Source organism: Dermacentor variabilis, chromosome 9 (genome assembly GCF_050947875.1).
Source record: "Dermacentor variabilis isolate Ectoservices chromosome 9, ASM5094787v1, whole genome shotgun sequence".
Taxonomy (NCBI): domain Eukaryota; kingdom Metazoa; phylum Arthropoda; class Arachnida; order Ixodida; family Ixodidae; genus Dermacentor; species Dermacentor variabilis.
In genome coordinates this window covers 17636172-17655470 of record NC_134576.1, presented here as the reverse complement: position 1 = coordinate 17655470, position 19299 = coordinate 17636172, and the positions used below count along the sequence as shown (strand labels likewise).

General features: G+C 45.9%; 1 protein-coding gene across 1 annotated transcript in view; it reads right to left on the bottom strand.

Annotated features, from left to right (window-relative positions):
* LOC142558627 (protein SEC13 homolog) overlaps nt 1-9480 on the bottom strand; it is a 72902-nt gene extending 63422 nt beyond the window's left edge. The window contains exons 1-3 of the mRNA XM_075670801.1: nt 9353-9480; nt 8965-9009; nt 8645-8760 (exon numbers count right to left, since the gene is read on the bottom strand). Of these exons, the coding sequence (XP_075526916.1) occupies nt 8645-8760; nt 8965-9009; nt 9353-9355 (164 nt within the window). The 5' untranslated portion in view covers nt 9356-9480. The remainder of the gene's footprint in view (nt 1-8644; nt 8761-8964; nt 9010-9352) is intronic.
* Between the last annotated feature and the right edge of the window lie 9819 nt (nt 9481-19299).

The following is a 19299-nucleotide window of genomic DNA, read 5'->3' as shown; positions in this document are numbered from 1 at the left end:
TATTTTTAATTGTATTTTTTTTCATTATTCTGTACTCACTCCTGCTATGTCTCAGAAGCTAAGACAGTAGTATTTGCAAATAAAAAATAAACCTAGTCTTTTACAGAGTCGATGGTGCCGAATCAGAAACATGGGAACAATTTAAACAATTGCTCAAAAACATTTGTAAAGAAAACTCAGGCTTAGAAATGCAGTCGGTAGAAAAAGCACACTGCATAGGTTGCTATACGAAAATAAATAAAAGATCGATCATTGTCATTTTGCCTCCTACAAAGAAAGATCAACCCTTCTTTCTAATGCTAGGAACTTTAAAGGAACTGCATACAGTGTTGACCAGGATTGTGTATCTGAAACGAGGGATATTCGGAAAAGGCTCTGGGAATATGCTAAGGCCAATAAAGCGGATGAAAAAAATCGCATCAGGCTAAGCTGTGATTGTGAATGGAAAGACAGAAAAAAAAGAGGGCATTCCAGACATAAAAAGTAAGTGACCCAAACCAGAGAAAAGGGGGCGCCAGAAACTTGATTTGATTACAGTGACAGTGAATTGTAGAAGCGTCATCGATAAAGTGGCCAACCTTGCTGCTCTTAACAACTCTGTGAAAGCTGACATAGTCTTTGGGACTGAATCATGGCTCGATCCTTCTGTTAAAGACAGTGAAGTTTTTCTGGAAGGCTTCGTTGCTTATCGCAAAGATAGATCTTGTGTGGGTGGTGGCGTTTTTCTTTTAGTTCACCACTCTTTAACCTCATCTGAACTAGATATCGGTCATTACGATGTGGAATCAGTATGATGCAAAGTTACGTTGCCAGATAATCCTTCACTGGCAGCCGGAGCTTTCTACGGGCCTCCTAACTCTTCTGTCACCACGCTACAGGTTTCATATGAAATTGTTTCTGAGGCTTCTTGTTACATGTTCATGCTGGCCGGAGACTTTAATTTGCCTGATTTGTGCTGGCGCGAAGGAAGTTGTGAGTACACAGCAGGTGGAAACTTCTACTTAGAGATAAAAGTATTGTAGATTCTTTCGAATTAACACAATATGTTATTGATCCAACTCATGGTACCAATACATTGGACCTCTTTTTCTGCAACTTGCCAAATGTATTGAAATTTGCAATAGTTATTCCTGGAATAAGTGACCACCTGGCCGTCGTCACAAGGGTTAAAACCAAAAATAGAAGACAAACGAAAACAGAGACCAGAACAGTGTACCTACCTATATGACAGAGGTGATTATGCCAGCAGGTCAAGGAAGCCTCTTGATCATTTGCCGCTTTTTCAATGCCTCTCAGATGATTGTGACGTCCAAGAATTGTGGAATAAGTTTAAACAAAAACTCAAGGAGCTTACCGATACCTACATTCCCAGTATCAAATGCGGTAAACTTAAGAAGCGTTACAAGCCATGGATGACTACACATATCTTAAAAATAGTTAAGAATAGAAGGCGTATATACTTAAAACACCAAAGAACTAATAGCAATCGTCACTTTGAAAGTTTGCGTGCTATAACCCATGAATACAAACAAAACATAAAAACTGCTAAAGGGTGCTACTCTGAAAAGCTCGACAGGGAAATAAAAATGAATGCCAAGGCATTCTGGCAATATATGAAAGGCTACGGAGCAGATCCAGCAGGCATCACCAAAATTTTCTTTAATAATGAGAAGCTTATAGATGACATTGAGAAAACTACTAGTCGAAATAATTACTTTCGTTCGGCATATTTGCCAAAACACAGCTCTAGTCCTTAACCATGCACAAGTTCCGTTCCGACAATGAAAACAGTAGAGCTAAATGTGAATGGAATCAAAGCATTACAAAACAAAATTAACAATCATAAGGCAAATGGACCGGATGGCATTTCTCCTTGAATTTTAAAGCAATGTGCTGAACCGATTTCTATGTACTCTACACCAAGTCTTTATCTCTGGGTGCCCTCCCGGATGACTGGAAAATTGCACATGTCATCCGCATTCATAAAGGTGGGTCGAAAAAAGATGTAAATAACTATAGGCCCATTTCACTTATGTGTACGATGTAAATTATTAGAACACATTTTATATAAAGAGATAATGACACATTTACTGACAAACAATGTACTGGCTTCAGAGCAACATGGGTTCCTTAAGGATCTATCGTGCACAACTGATTGAATTTTATCATGACCTTGTATCTCACATCGACACCGCGGACAAATTGATCGCCTTTTCTTCGACTTTCAAAAAGCGTTTGATACTGTTTCACACCCTTTGCTTTTAGGAAAACTAGCATCAGTAAATATTGACTATACAGTTCTAGCTTGGATCGAAAACTATCTATTGTTCTGCTGACAATGCGTTGTATTAAACGGCAAGAAATCCAGTTTTGTAGATATCACATCATGTGTCCCACAGGGCTCAGTTTTGGGGCCACTTTTATTTTTAACATATATAAATAACATTTGTTCGGGAATTGGTTCTAGTATACGATTGTTTGCCGATGACTGCATTTTGTATAGGAAAATTAGAAAAGAAGATGATGTTGCCCTGTTACAAGGTGACTTATGTGTTCTTGAATGGTGTTCAAGATGGAAAATGAACTTAAATAAAAAAAATGTGTTCATGTTACTTTTACACGTAAAAAACACAGGCTAAACTCTGAGTATGTCAACAGCAATAACAGAGTGAAGCAAAAATTTCACTATAAATACTTAGGTGTGACATTCTCAAGCGACTGTTCATGGAATTCTCACGTTGATACAGTGGTAGCTAAGGCTGCCAGGACCTTAAACACTATACAGCGAAATCTGAGACACGCGCCGCCTTGTTTGAAAACAACTGCTTATCTAACATATGTTCAACCAATGGTCGAATATGCTTGTGGCGTGTGGGACCCTTGGCAAAAAACACTAAGTGATAAACTGGAAAAAAATCCAGAACCGAGCAGCAAGGTTTGTCTTATGCCGGCACTCGAGAACCGATAGCTGTGGCAATATGAGAAATGAAACAGGATGGGAAATTCTTTCCTCTCGCCGAAAAAAATTGAGACTGAAATTGCTGTATCAAATAATTCAAGGTAAAACCGGCATACGAAAGGAAATATACTTACACAGGCCTCATTATGTCTCTGCACATACCGATCATTGACTCAACATTTTAGAATACCACACTAGAAATAATATTTATGATAATTCATGTTTTGTTCGTGCCATTAGGAAATGAAATCGCCTATCAAGTCAGCAAGTGTGCTATGTCAATGAAGATGTTTTTCTCGACATTGTAATCCCCTGTTATAGCGCCTTCGGGCTAAGTGGGGTAAACATTGAATAAAGAAGGATGTGTAGCAGTAATAATTGGTGACAACTGTTGAGAATTCTCTGGTGAAACTTCGAAGAAGCACCGCAAGGGAAACAAATAAAAATAAAAAAAATCTGATATATACAAAATATGCACTTGGTTCCCTGTTCCTAGCTTTTGTAAGTCATCATGCAAAAAGCATTATGAAGATTTTTCCACATAGCATGGGCTATGTGGGAAACAAGTAGCTTCGCAAATGTGAGTAGGATAAGTTTCTATTGTACAAGGAATATTTGTTTTTACTTATTGCAGCATGCTCCTTGTTTGCCTTTTATAGCATTCCTAAGGCTCACGAGGCAAAGGTTGTTAGGTCAGGGAGCATGCAGAAACTTCCTCACACTTGATTATGGCATTCGATCAGCACTTCTGTACAAGCAAGGTGGTCTAGCGGGCATCCAACTGGCGCTGAAGCCATGACATGCTGTGTTCAGTTCCTCTACAGCACTGTGCAGTAATGTGGAGTATTGTACAATATTGTACAGTGACAAACATTTGCACATGCAGCGTTCAAAATCTAACAGATTAGACTGCTTGTCAAGCTACAGTTGAAGGTTGGTTTGAAATCCACTGCATACTTTTCAGAGTGTGAAAACTCCACACGGCGGGAAGGATTGCTCGAAATAATCTGTAGATAAGTTGATGTTAGAACAGCACTGATGATAAAACAGCCTATGTGTGGGTGCATACTTGAAGTCCAATGAACATTCTCACAAACTCGGCCAAACTTCAGCTGTCATAGGCTATACGTGGGATTGATAAATTGTCAACTCGAGAGAAGCTTCTCTGTCTTCACTGCTGCTGTTATTTAAAAATTATGTGGCCAAATTGTCCAGTGCGAAAATTTAACGTCTTTTCATTGAAGAGGTGCTAGAAGCACTGTGGGCTAGTTTTGACAATACCTCCCATCGAAGTTTGATTTTTCCAGACTCCCCAACTGACAAATGGTCAAGTTCAGCCTTCATTTCAGATGGTGCATCATGTTGCTAGTAGAAGAATTCTAATGGAAATGTAATAAGTGTAATAAATTACAGGGTTTGCACAGAGCACTTAAATTTGGCACTTGCAGATCATAAACACATGCCCTGCCGACTCAGTGCATTTTGACACAATCGTCAAAATCATCTCTGGGCAAAAAACCAGGCTTTTACAATGCAGATTGTTCGCACAGCAACGGAAACACTTCTCACACTGTGAAAACAGTGGAGGTTGTAACCATGGTAACTATCAACTTGCTAACAATGTTCCATGCTCACGATGCACTGCAACTTTCGTATTTGCATCCCTGCTCGCATAATAGACGTTTTTATAGCTGAAATCCGTAGAAAAAGGCATGCATGTGAGGCAAATAGAAAGAAAGCTTACAGTACAATTAGAGCTAAACAGCACTCAAAATGCATTACAGAAATGCTACGAAGTAAAACAGCAAGAGTACGGTGCAGGAGATTCCAACAAGGATGCCAAGTGCACATGGATTTTTTACAAAGAAAATTTCGTGCTAAAGATCACCAAAGTACCGGCTGGGTGAGATGAACCCATCATAGGCCAAAGGATGCTTTTCTAGCCATAATGCAGTGACTGTGCCCACAAATATGTCCCACACAGAGACAAAGCAAACTCTAGCAGATTAACTGCACCATTTAAAGTTCAACCTGGCTCTCAGCCATTGACTGCACTTAAACAGAACATTTCCCTAGAAAGTTCTACACATTTAATGTCACAATGTAAACTTTTACCAGTTGCACACCTATCAGAATTTCAATTTCTCTGTGCTGCTATCCAATCATCAAAAAAAGACACAATAGGGTAAATCCCACAGAAAGAATGGTGGGGCAGCAGGCGCATTTAGAGATACAAAACGGCCCCCGACAGTACAACAAATACCGGTCATGCAAAGTTCTGTGAGAAGGCTGCCCTGCAAGACAGAGCGGAGAACTAGGAGGAAGAGCACAACAAAAAGGTCTTGTTCACAGTAAACTTAAAAGTTAACCAACAAATTATGTTGTATTTTTTTATCACAGGTTCCTCTGTGAAAACAGTGCCTTCTTATTCATGTGGCCCTTGAAACAACCAGTGACCCCAAACCATTCACAAGTGTGGATGCCTGACGTCATCTACTTTTTGCAGTAACAGAAAATGCAGGAGTGGATCGCTAATGGCCAGGGCAGTTCAATTGCCTACTCGAGACAAAAACAACTGGACACTGTGAGCAACAGCATTTGTGCACAATGCAAGGACTCAGGTTATCCTCATTATGCAGTTCTTGCACTACTATTCCTTAATGCAGGTCAGAGGGTAGGGTTATATCTCCAGGCTATGACCGTATTGTCAAGCGCTAAAGCAAGAGCAAGCAACAGTACCAACAGCCAGACACGGAAGGCTGTTGCCGTATGGGGGGCACGTCGTCATAGGTGATAAGAAAGAGTGGAACTTGAGGTGCAGCTCGTGCAGGGGTTGTTTGTGCCCTTCAGGAAGCATTGGACTAATGTTGGCGTTGTGTAGAGGTGCTTCAGCAGTGCCGCGGAAACAAAACAATGAGTGACATCAGCGATCAAGTCAGCGTAGGTGATGACAGTACTGGGAAAAAGGTGGTGATATTCGTAGCTGAAGTTCGTGACAAGAACCTCACAGTGGCCATCATGGAGATCAATAAGGTTTCTTGCTATGCAAACACCTTGAGAAAGCAGGAGAGAGCGATTGCTTTTTGCGACCGCTTCACCGTGTAAGAGTCTGTCACATGCCACCTGAACCATGACACTTGCACGTGGTGGTGATGTGACAGTGGCGTCGATGACACGAAGAGATGCTCGAGGGTGGATGGTGTTGGTCGTCGCTGCGGCGCTCTTTCTCGAGGAAGTGGTGAAGCGTTGTCGAATGTCGATGATAGCTCCGTGCTCCCTGAGAAAGTCCATGCCGATGATTAGGTCTCGAGAACACTGAGAGAGAATGCTCAAGCTGGCAACAAACCTAGAGCCGCGAATCTGTATTCTTGCCGTACACAAGTCGAGTGGGGTGACGATGTGCCCGCCAGCTGTACGAACTGGCGTTTGATTCCAAGGCGTCATCACTTTCTTCAGAAGGGTGGCCAGCTTTTCACTGATTATAGAATAATCTGCTCCAGTGTCCACTAAAGCAGTCAATTCACGACTGTTGAGCAGTACAGGAATGTCCAAGGAAATTATTTTTCTGTAATCAGCAGGTACTGTCGTCGCCGATGTATCGTCGGTCTGCGTACACATCAGTAAGGGTCCTTGAGCACATCCAGACTGAGTGGCCTTGCCCTCGAAGGCCGCTGTGGTTGGAGTTTTGCCGGCGCGGACTGCGTGACTGACCCTGTACCACGCTGGAATATGTACGCCGAGTTGGAGAAAACCGCCGCGGCGAAGGGGAGCGTGACTGGTGTCAAGCTGATGCGGATCCGCACTGCTGGGCAACATATTCAATTTCAGGAGGATGCTGGCCAAACCTAGGTTGCGACAAGTTTTCTAAGAATATGCATAGTCCGAGCTCTCGATAGGAGCACTGTCAGTAGACATGACCCGCTTCGCCACAGTGAAAGCAAAGGGGACGGCGATCAGGTGCCCACCACATGTCTGATTTCCTTGGTGCCTGTCGGTGGTCCTGGTAATACGAGGCCGCTTGGAGTGGCTGTAGCATGGCCGGGCATGCGGTGCAAAGCGGGGAGGAAGATGGGGCAGGTTGCCTCAAAGCTTGCGAATATGACATACGGAGGCTGTCAGTTCTTAGTGGTCGAGCTTCTATGTTGAAGGGTGGTTTTCTCAGCACATGCTGGACTTCGTCACGGGGAACGCTGGACAAAGAGCTGAGCGTTGGCTGTGAGGGTACCGACAGTTTCTGGAGTTGTTTGCAGATTACGGAACGAACGAGCTCTCGAAATAAATAGATGTGGCCCCCGAGAGCTCCGAAGAAGTCCATAGGTGAGGCAGTGTACACTTGGCATGACGGTGCCCGCTGCCGAAGAGTCTGTTCCATGGTGACGGCCTCGGAAAGAAATTCTGACACAGTGTTGGGAAGACTGCGCACGAGACCTCTGAGCAGCTGCTCTTTCACTCCGTGCATCAGGTACCGCACTTTCTTTTCTTCTGACATGCTAGGGTCGGCTCGTCGAAGGAGACGCGCCATGTCCTCGACATACATTGCGACACCTCCGTTCGGCATTTGTATACAGGACTGGAGATCATGCTCAGCTCGCTCTCGGCGATGAGGGCTTGCATACATCTCAAGAAGCCAGCGTTTGAAGTCTGCCCATGAAGTTAGGGCATCTGCAAAGTTCTCATACCAAACACGTGCGCCATCTTTAAGGCTGAAATATATGTTTTTCAGTTTGTCTGCGTCACACCACTTGCTGAACGCGGCAACACGTTCATAGTGCACCAGCAAATCTTCAACATCCTCATGTATGGCACCATGGAAGGGATTCGGCGTTCGCGGATTGGGTAGCCTACAATGAATCGGCATTGTGCCTTCCATACCGGTTGGGGTGGTCGGAGCTGCCATTTTCTCTGGGAGGAGTCCAAATTCAGAGGCCTGTCCACGGATCTTTCTGCTGGCGCAGTGTACAGGTGTCACCACCGGTGTGGGGCTGGAGTTGCTGCTGTTTGGAGGGGTTTGGTGCATAGATTAGATTACCCTGTACCTCCACCAGTTTGCCACGCGTTAAGGCAAGAGCAAGCAACTGTACCAGCATGTTTCTTTAACTACCAGTGTTCCTAATACCAGTATGCCACAAAGCTGTCCACACAACAAGTGCATGATAAATAAAGAACCCCACAAGGAAATTGCATGCAATTCAAACCAACAAAAACTAAGCAGATCCAATGCAGTGAAACTTTCAAGAAGGGCTTAATTAAATGCCATAAATTCGATGCGAAGGAAGTGTCCCTATTGTCATCCTATGTAATCAATAATCTGATGCTGTGTCTATGTTAACGTTATGCACAGGAATCGAGACTTAAATGTTGCTGCCACCCTGAACGTGTTTATATCATGCACTACACCGTTCGGAAGCTATGGTGATATTTGTGCAAATGGCAGTGACGCACAAATATGCACAAAATGCACTGTTGCCACAGAGATGCAGGCGTCGAGGGAGCAATGGTGAGGAGAGGTGCATGCCGAGGGAATTTTTTTCTTTGCAAGCCCATCTTATTTCTCAACCTAGCTCATAGCGTAACTTGCTGCGCACAGCAACGGGACGACACGTAGTACAACGAACTGGACCGACTAAGCAAACATGTACAACTGATCGCATTAGCCGATAACGACACTGCAGTCAGCTGACTCACCCTGTCAGCACAGCGAGCATCTTCTGCGTGCCGTTCTTGACGTCGAACACTTTGACCGACTTGTCCGACGAGCAAGTCGCCAGGCGGGTCCCGTAGTAGTCGGTCTGCGCGTCGTGCTGCGCGAAAACGTCAAAGCGAATCATTCGACCCAGCTGCGCGTGACACGTGATCGCGACGACTCCGGAACACCATCCAGACTCCACGATGTATGCGCTGGTAAGTAAAGTCAGATCAATTAAGTTAACGATGTGAATAATGGATAGTTTGCGACGAGATTCCGAAATTGCTGCCACATGCTTAAATCAAGAAGCGAAGCTTACCACCATGTCGTGATGAGCAGTGTCCACGGTGTTGACCAGCGACGCCTGCATGATTAAAGAAAAAAAAAATATACACAAGAGCAAGAGAACAAGAAATAAGTAACAGGCGCAAAGTGAAACGCTGTCGGTTGCGGCAAAAACGAAATGTAAGTTGTCAGCGCACTCAGCAATACAGAATCAGTTCAAAGCGAAGTACTGCGCGATTAGACAACTTGTTTCTGTTTTACTTTTTCTGGAAACAGCAAGATAGAATGCGCCGACGTTGTACCGCGTTAACAAGCCGAGGTCACGCTGTGATTGTGGATGACAGTGTAAACACTACGTTGCAGCGAAGCGATAAGGCTAGATAATGTGTATAACAAGGCTTTTCAAAAATTGACGAGCGTACCATTATTAGTGTGCACTTCCAATGCTAGCCGCTTGCTTTGCCAGCTGCCGAACGGCCGAACTACGAAAAGTAAACTCATGACACGTGCGTCGCGAGTGTGCCAAGTGTGCCACGTTCGCGCGTCGGCGCCGAGTGCTTTGTGGCTGCTGCGCATGCGTGAGCTGAAAAAAAAAAAATGAGAAAAAAACTTCTTTTTTTTTTGCAGAATGTGACGTCACATTATTATTATTTTTTTTAGCTGTGAAGGAAGGAAAGGGCAGGCAGGAGAGGGCGCGGCGCGTATTTAGAATTGCTCGTAGATACAGCGGGGCGTGCACGGTGGGGGCGTGCCACTTTTGACCACGACCTACTGGAACTCCAGACCTGCACAGATATCCGGCTTCTATGGGAGCAGCTTGCGCCCACTTTCGTTCAACCGACGGCCATAGGTGGCGCTTTTATAACCTGTTCGTCTGCTACGCGGCGGGCGGCCGTGCGGCGTTGTAATTAGTACGACAGCCGTTGCGTTGTGATGAAGTGCTTGTCTAGTTGATGATTTTTTGCTAACACAGTGACAGTGATGTCACAAGGCTTTGATAGGCCTCGTGCACCGCCTATAGAGGCGCCATTGATAGCCACCTAGCGGGCGCTTCCAACAATACGCGCGGGAGCAGTAGCAGACGACAACGCTTTGCAGCAAGGGTGACTGAAGTTCGCGGCTGCGATTTTTCCTTTGTTCGGGCGCCAGACTGCTTCTTCTGCGGTGACAGCTGTAGGGAAGACGCAGACCTCTGTGGGAGCGGGTATGAACAAGATGTTACCGGTATTTGGGGCAACATGGTCCACATACGCGCCAGGTGCGTCCCGCAGACAAACGCCATGAAGACCATTTATATGAAGTGGAGCTCATGTAAACTAGCCGACAAATTTTCTTGACTAATGCGATGTCTCGACCGTGTTTTTTCTTTAATTCCACCCTTGCCGTAATGCTGCTTCTGTACTTCAATAATAAGCACCTGTCGTTAGTGCAGACTTAGATATCTAACAAATCCGCACGGTGCGATGTCTGCATATGCCGTTGTGATTTTTCTGCCGATGAATACATGTGACGCCGCCGAATAAGTGTAGTGAAAGTCGCCTGAAGAAGAATAATTGCGAATTTATTGATAGAAACGTGTACACTGTAGTCAACGAAGCCACCAAACGCACGGGTTAATAAAAGCGCGTGTTAGCGCTGTACCGCCGATGAACTGCCGTTCGCGCTGCAGTTTTTTCAATTTTAAATTCCCTAAGGGAGCTGCTTGGAAACGTACAAAGTTATAGTCTAACGTTGCAGTACTTTTTTTAAATGTTATTAGAAAGAGGTGCCACATGATATATTTAAAGGCAGAGCAGCGCCAGTCAAATTAGATCCAGCGCTGGCGGCAAGACCGGGTTTAGTCCTATGCGGCGTAAGCATAACAAGAAATAATTCAGTTGAGTACAAAATTCACTTGCAAGAAGCGACTACGTTGTGAAACAAACAAATCACTCGGCGTGTTAAGTCTGCTCTGACAGCATCAAGGTGTGATGACTTACCAAACGTGACGCGAACTATTCAGCGAAAAATGGATCAGCGAAAAATGGACCAAAATACCATATGCAGCAACTATTAGCAATTCTCGCCCTGAGCTACCTATTTTCTAAACACATTTCCCAAAATATCACGATATCTAAGATGCCCTCGGGCGAAATGAATAAAGCTGTTAAAGAAGCACTTGCTTGGTGTCATTCCGATAAGACACAGCGTGATTTATACCCTTTACAAACGAGGCAGGGTGAAAACCTCGCAGCTCAAAAGAATCAAGAGTTATGCATGAAGCAACTAGCAACAGTTAAACATGTGCGAAGCCACGCATAAAATAGATGTAAAAACATGAAGTCCGCGACAGCTGGTGCGAGGATTTACCGGGCCACATAAAACTAACAATTTCAGTTCTTGCAAACTTCTGTAGCTTTAACATACAACACAATGCGCTCATGCAGTCGTGCTGCCTAGCTAGCCCAACGCGGTAAAGAAGCGGAAAACAATATAAGCGGCAAACGGCATTCCGAACTTTAGCAAAATGCCTTTAAACCACATGCTGCACTGCAGAAGGACTTCGTCGCTTATGCGTCTAACTACAATCGAGTAAAAAAATATTAATGAAAGAAACCGAAGCGACGAAGGAAAGGATGAGAACAAGAAATTTCGCGCCGAAGCGACGATCCATTACCACCGTTGCTCCTGCTGATGAGGCTTTGCGGGGAATAATTAGAACCCTCTCGCCGGCACGTTTTCGCCGGTATTTGAGCCCCCCACCCTGCAACAATTCTTCTTCGACATTCTTCGGAAGCTTTGGCCATCCCACACATGCGACGGGTGTTGCCTATTTTGCTCTCAAAACACAAATAAGACGGAGAAGCACTATCAGCGACGCAGCAAACTACGGCGTGCTACGACGCGCGGCTCGCTCCTCTCCCTTGCGTTCCGCGCAAGGCCGCCACCAGTGGCGCGGCCATCGGCGTGCACGCCGCCTATTGGTCACTTGGCTGCAAAAGTTGACTGCCCGAACCTAAAAAATGTCGGAGCGTGTAGTCCGCTGCTCTCTAAAATGGGCATGTTGCAAGTGCTGGGCGGCGCCCTGTCTTTCGGACCCCTAGCGCCATCTGACGAATAATTTCTCGAATTCGGTAGGATTACTCACTGCGTCAGCGGCTGGCGCTGTGTGTTTGGCGCCCTGTGAAACGGTAGTGATGGCACGAAACTGCATGCCGATATAAATTTTAGCCGGGTTTCGTGAATTACAAGATCTTGACAGCTTTTTTCGTTGAATCAGAATCAAAATTTATTGTCAGAATTTGGGTCAAATTACATGTATTTAGTATGCAGGAGGAGGTCCCATAGTCAAAGACTGTATCGGGACCTCTAAAGAATTTAGAGAAAGGAAGTCGTCTATTTGAAGCGGGGCGGGACATGAGGGAACTGCCCAACTCACACTGATCAGAAGTGACTGCTAGGCGTATTCCGCATACGAAAATCAGCGCACCAGCGAGATGCGTGAAGCTCAGCGTAATTTACTTCGTTATCTACGGTGTGGACGCATGAAATTACAGGTGACATTGATTCTTGCAGACCGGCGACAGCAGATAAATCCTAGCGGGGAGCTGCGATTGCCGTGCTGGCATCGGCGTGAAAGCACGCCGCGGTACTTGCGCTGTACATACAGGACGGCAAATGCGAATCGAAAACATCTCATCCAAGAACGTGGGGCGTACGAACGCCTCGTAAGACCTACCGCGAGGTATGCTAACGTTGCTCTCCCCAAACACAAAAAAGTGAGGAGCGTACCAGTTGCGTAAGGCTACGCTGGGAAAATATTTTCGCCCAAGTTGCTGGAAGTTCGAGACTTTCTATATTGCGATTTTTCAGTGCGTGCAAAGGAGGTTCCAATAAACCACGTCGTCAAATATTTTGGTGATCTCAACTGCCCCTTAGTTGATATGCTGGGTGCAGAAGGGTGTATGCCAGCTGAGCCAGCTGCAACCCCTCCTCGTAGCTCTCAGCAAGCCCTGACGTTGTTTGAATGGGAGAGGACTGGGAAAGAGCTACACAGCTTTACTGTGGTACAGTGTGGAAACAAACTACTTTGTTTTCTACATATCCTGGTACGCAGTGCAGGTGTCCCGTTGCTGCCATCATTGCTGTAAAAGCAACGAATTCAGCGCTAACGTATACATATATATACTTGGCATAAGGCCGGAACATAAAGCAGCTTGCTTCTGCCGTCGTACAAGCACGATCCAGTGTTGACGCCGTTCTACTTCATACGGTCGGCTCGGAAACCTGTAAAACTTTGTTCCTCGTGAGTTGGTGTACGTGCTGTTGCAGCCCACAGTGCACAGACAGGCTTTCCGAACGCAAGCGGGCCAGTCGTATCCTGCCGGTTCCGCGCTCGCCGCCGCGAGGGGCGCCCTAGTAGGCGCGGGAACTACGTTCGCAACCTGCCTATAGCGTTAAGTAGCCGCTCCTATTGCCTTTTTCAAGCAGAGTATTATAAATCACATTGTGTGAAGAGTTCGCAACGATTAACAGTTTATTAACAACGATTATTAACAGTTTCATTGTACACGTTGTAAAATTCGCTTCTGCGCTCTTTAGGGGCTTGAAACCACCGTAACGTTTGACGACAGAACGGTTACCGCTCATTTTAACTCTTAAAGTTGTCCGTGAACGCATCGTGAGTTCAAAAAGTGAATTACGCACACAGCTTCACTGCGTACGTATCTTAAGCACCACCGTTATGCTACCGCTGTACCACGCAGGAAAGCTAGCTTTACAGTTTGAAGAGTTCCGTGACACGATTTAAGGCCTGCAGTGCAACACGTTTTAAAGCACTGCGATCGCTTAATTTTTTGCAAGCTTTCTACTGAGCTAGACATCCAACGACATTAAAAACAAGATATGGTCACCTTCCGTTGAAACAGAATCGATCAGCCTATTGCACATATCGGGCGGAGGACTTACTCGTGAATACATTTAACATACTTTACCAGATCATCTGCCTTTCACTACGGCACACAGCAGTAAATCATAATGCCATCTACGACATTAGGCTATCTGTAATCAACTAAAAAAGCTAGATTATACTATGAATCTTTTTAAAAAATTTTTCCAGTCTCTTACGGATGTTAGGAAAGGGAAATTTATGCCGTCGATCTAGCATTGCAGCTGCCACCTATGCTCGTTGTTTACATTTCTTGCGCCGCTCCTCCTCTTATAGTTTCACTATTCAAACTCAAAGCATTCGCAAATATGTTTTCTTGTGAATTTATTCCTTTACCGCCAATATAAGCGCTTTGTGCCTGCCGAAATGGCAAGACAAACGCTGAACAGATCGCAGAAGCAGACGACAGCGAACAGCTTATAACTAGCGCCACTCTGCTCGTACGTTCTTTCCCTAGCGGCAAAAAGGGCGAACTAGACCAGGCGTGCTGGAGGAGGTAAATCTGTGCAGGTCTGGAATTGAGTAGGTCGTGCTTTTGACTATCTAGTTCACTATACTTTTGACGGAGCTCGACGTTTCTGCGCAGGCGCGAGTAAGAGGGGCGCAAGAGAGAAAATTTGGGGCACGGAGGAAGGAAACTAAGGAGAGGCCCTACCCCCTCCGCACGCTAGGAGAAAAGTGTGGCGGAAATGACGTAGTAGGTTCTCATTTTTTTGCTGCTTTTTTATTTTGTTTGTTGTATGGCCACGCCTTTTGGGCCACAATGGCGGCGTTGTTCTGATTTTGAGCGCTCACACGTGTTGCTCTGGTAGGTTTCGTGCCGTGGCAAAGGCGCTGTGTGGGCGGGTTTGCGTTAGTCACCGTGTCTTGTTGCGCTGTGTTACCTGCACCGTGCTCTGCCGGATGTTGCGCGAGCGTGCGCGAAACCACGCGCAGCGCGGCGCGGTTTCGCGAAAGATGTAAACAAGAGAGGAGGGTGGCACAAAAGGCGGAGCATCGCGATGAGCAACGCCAACTTCCGGCTTCACTTTTGCTTCACAAAGAGTGGCGTCAGGGCCTCTCCTTAGTTTCCTTCCTCCGTGATTTGGGGGCTTTTGCTCCTTGAATGTATGACTCAGCCTAGGCACTACTTAAGAGTGCGTTGTATTCGTTTGTCCTCTAGACATGCCGGCATTGCGGAGTTCGGTAGTGAGTGCGCTCCGCCGCTGGCTGCCCGCGCGGTGAGGCAGTGGGCGCGGACGCCGCTTGGTGATCGCTGTGTCTGAATGTTCTGACTGGTGTTTTATAAGTCGCGGGTCGCTTTTCTCGCCGCGACGATAGATCGGATTTTTTACAAGCACTGCTCCAGGAGGGCACATGTAACCGGCAAACGGAGGCCTCAGGAGAGCGCCTGAGGTTATATTAAAGCAGGCGGCGCAGGATCTCCGGGGCACCCAATCGGTAGCGGGGGATCAAAGCTGGAAGCCGGGCGGCCCGTGAGTTGGGGCCGCAGAGGCCGAAGCGTGCCTGGGGGTGTTCGCATAAAACATACAGCCGATCTTATACTTCCCTGGCACGCGCAGGCCTCTGCGAGCATTCCAAGCATTCCTTTCTTCCCGGGCCTTAATTTCCTGCACTTTAACAGCACGAATGCACGGGCTACGGCGCGTTTTGCGAACTTGGCTACAACCGACGCGATACAATGTTGGCGGTCGCAGTAAAATACTTGTCGCAAAACGGTCGCAAAACTTGTCGCAGTAAAATTCAGTACACGCGAAACTGCGTCACAGCACCCTGTGCGACTAGCGAGCCCAAAAACTACCGAAATGAGTTAAAATACTATTCTCCGAGTGGTCGGGTGAAGCCGCACGGTCTGAAAGCTTCGGCGGTGTGTCTGACGAATGACGCAAGCATCTGGCTCATCATTCGCCGATTCGCCTGTCGCTAGGCAACGGAAGTAAGCCACAAAGTTTATTTTAATTTATACGCAGATATTTTTACTTTTGGCGGGAAAGAATAAAAAATCGAACAATTTCTGTTAATCTCATTTCACATTCTTTTTTTTTTCGATGCTCGCGGCAGCAAACGGTCGGCGTTAATACTATAGCATGACGTATATCCTGTTTCCACTTTTCGCCGAGTGTCCGCTCTTGTTACATTCCTTTCTCTATGACGTCACCACGCGCCGGCTGGGGAGGGCTGCGAGCGCTTGCTGCGCGCTCGCCTCGCGAGAACTGATGTCACGAACAGGTTCCTCGACCGCCAGGTTCGCATGATTTATCAAGGTAATTGTAATAATTAATACTACGAAGGGAATTATACATATTTATTGATCACAGCAGACGCTGTCTGTAAACATATTTAGCACTAGACAATGTCCGCGGCTGAAATGGATGACAGCAAGCGATATCGCGCTGTAATATAGACACGTGTTGCCTTTTGTGCTGCGTACTACAATATCATAACTGACAGCCAAAAGAAGTCATTGTACTGACAAGAGGCACGCAAAGGAACAATACCCGAAAATAGCCATTTCTTTATTAATGTACGCACTAGGAGCCTCAGTATAATGACAGAAAGCAGAACATAGCACACTGCAATGTCAAAGCCATGCCAAAAGTGAGAACACGAAAACCATACTGCCATTTTAATTGTAGGTTAGACAAAAATATTATTTCGCTCATTTATCAGATTGAAAAATGCTGCATTTCAAAGGAATCAAACACAGCACATTGCATTTCAGAGTCAAATACATGCGTTTAACACCGCGACACATGCGACACTGTTTGTTTCTTCGATGCCTCTGAGGTCATCAGTGCTCATCCTTGGGAGGGCATTTTGAAGGCGAATCCCGCGCTCTGTTCCAAAGATTTATCGAACAGATATGTGGTACTGCTCACCAGCCATCTGCCGATACTGTCTAAAACGACTCTCAAGAGGATACGTTTGGACTTTGCCTAGTAGGACCTACTTGAAGTGAAACTCACTTACGCAGCACTTTACCAATACCAACAAGGATTGAGCAGAGAGCCTTAGGGCACTCAATGTCTCCTTGGTAAGGACTCCAGTGTCGTGCCCATAAAATTCCCACACGTCGAGCCATCTAATGAAGGCATTTAGAATAGCTACTTTTGAGTCACCTGTACGGTATGAGACGGGTTCTTCGTAAACATTACGATGATGGAAGCCTTTATTCGGTGTCTTTACGTTCACAATACTCCACCAGCGAAGAATGATTTTGATTAAATCTGCTGTTGATGGCGCATGCTGAAAATTGGCTTCACCACTGCGAGCTGCCAGGGCTGCGGCTACGTGCGGATTAAACACGTGCAGTACCAGCTTAACATTCTGCCGTTCCAAGTTGCTTGGATTAAGTGCCTTTGACCTGAAGCCAAATACCCAGACTTTAGCAGCAGAGATGACTCGTCTTTATGCAAATCTCTCAAATGCCTAAATGAGACAGACATGTTAAATTCAGGAAGAACATCATTGTTTAAAAGCTCAAAGCGTGGGTAGAAAAAGCAAGGGCCTGCATTTTTCTGGTTCAACCAATTATTTCTTATGCGCTTAAAGAGATACACAGCATCTACGACGTAAAATATAGCGGTCTATCTGGGTCTGCCGGATGAGGGTAAACATGACGAAGCATCGGCTTTGGCAGAAACATCTTCATTGCCTTCCTGTTTAGTGAGTTATCGTCACAGACAACAGCTATGAACCTGCACCGAATCTTTTCTAAGCGTAAGATTACCTTCTTCGCCCTGTATGGTTTTTACCGGCAGAATGTGTGCTACCTCCTTGAATGGGCCCAGCAGACCTTGAACCATAAATACGTGTACTGATGTGGCTGCCTCGTCGAAATTCACTGCAGCACCACATATGTTCCCACTCCTGTAATCAAAACAAGGCTTGATATGAATTTCGTCAAGCATCAACGTCACGGTGTGTTCATGTGGCTGCAGATGTTTAAATCTCTGGGAAGCATAATGAAGGAAAGTTTCATCGCAAGAATAAATTTCTGGGCACCTTTGAACAGATCAGCACACTTTCCTGATAGTGCTCGGATGGGGCAAAGTTAGTGTACTTGTTCCTCTCAAATACTTATAGGCATGCGGCGATGTTGTGCGGCGAATGCATGCAAACACCATTATCTGTGTGCTGTACTGGACCAGATACGCCCTGCATAAATCAGTAGTAGCTGTTCCTTTATAAACTTTACAACCCCTTTCTTGTCTTCATTAGCGCTTCCTCCCAATATGTCTAGAAGGAAATGTATTGTAAGCGACAGGTGGCGAGAACTACAGCGCTACTCAGACAGCATGCACAGGTTGTCAAAATCTTTGCGAATTGAGTCCGGTACAACAGCGTTACCAAGGTTCTTGATCGCGGAGCCTTGATAGCAGGCAGACACTCAAATGTTTTCGGACTCCATCAATGACGCCTTTGGCAGAGTTCAACCTGTATGAAGTCTTGCTCTCGATGCATGAAGCGTGGAAATGATCCGCGCAAACCTGCAGCAAGGTACAAACGTCTCGGTAACGTCAGAGAAGCCACTTATTAAAATAACCGAATGCTCTCCCCTATGTGTAAGCGTGTTTACAGTCCGTATGGGCACAATAAGTCTATCTTGGCTTCGGACGTATCACAGTAAAAGGGCTTGATGTGATATCCTGTGTCGGCTTCCAGTTTCGGTTTCGAATCGGTTACGTCAGGTCGCCAATGAGCGCCAAACGCTGTAAGTATACCTGCCGCATCACGGCCGGACTGTACTCTCTCCACCACGCTGGAGGAGCGAGTGAGTCGAGTCCGGCCGTGGCTGCCTTTCCCCTCGCTGGAATAAAGCAGGGTTGCCAGCTTGGACTATTAATAGCTAAATTGGGCTACTTTTTGTCCGAGTTGGCGTCAGAATATTCCTTTTTGCTATATGGCTATTTTACGGCTGCATCTTTTTCCTGTGTAAAAAAAAGTAAAAATAGTCAAGCACGAATGAAAAGCACGTGCGCTGAAATCAAGATGTAGACGATAGCAGGTTAAAGAAATTGAGCGCGTCTGCTACAAGATCAAAATGTGCAAATTATATGTTAGAGAATACATATGCATGTCAAACGGTCATGGATCGCGGCCTTTTGATAATTTTAATTAAGAAAGCTGGCCTCGTGAAACACGTCTCCATTCGCGAACTAACGCTACCCGCGTGCGCGCGCCAGCGAAGATAGACTGTTGCTGTCTCCACATGTGAGGCTGCTGAGCACGAGGTCGCGGGATCGAATGCCGGTCACGGCGGCCGCGTTTCGATGGGGGCGAAATGCGAAAACACCCGTGTACTTAGATTTAGGTGCGCGTTAAAGAACCCCAGGTGGTCAAAATTTCCAGAGGAGTGCTTCATAATCAGAAAGTGGTTTTGGCACGAACCCCATGGCATGGCATGGCAAGAACTTTATTTTAGTCCAGAGAAACTAGGGT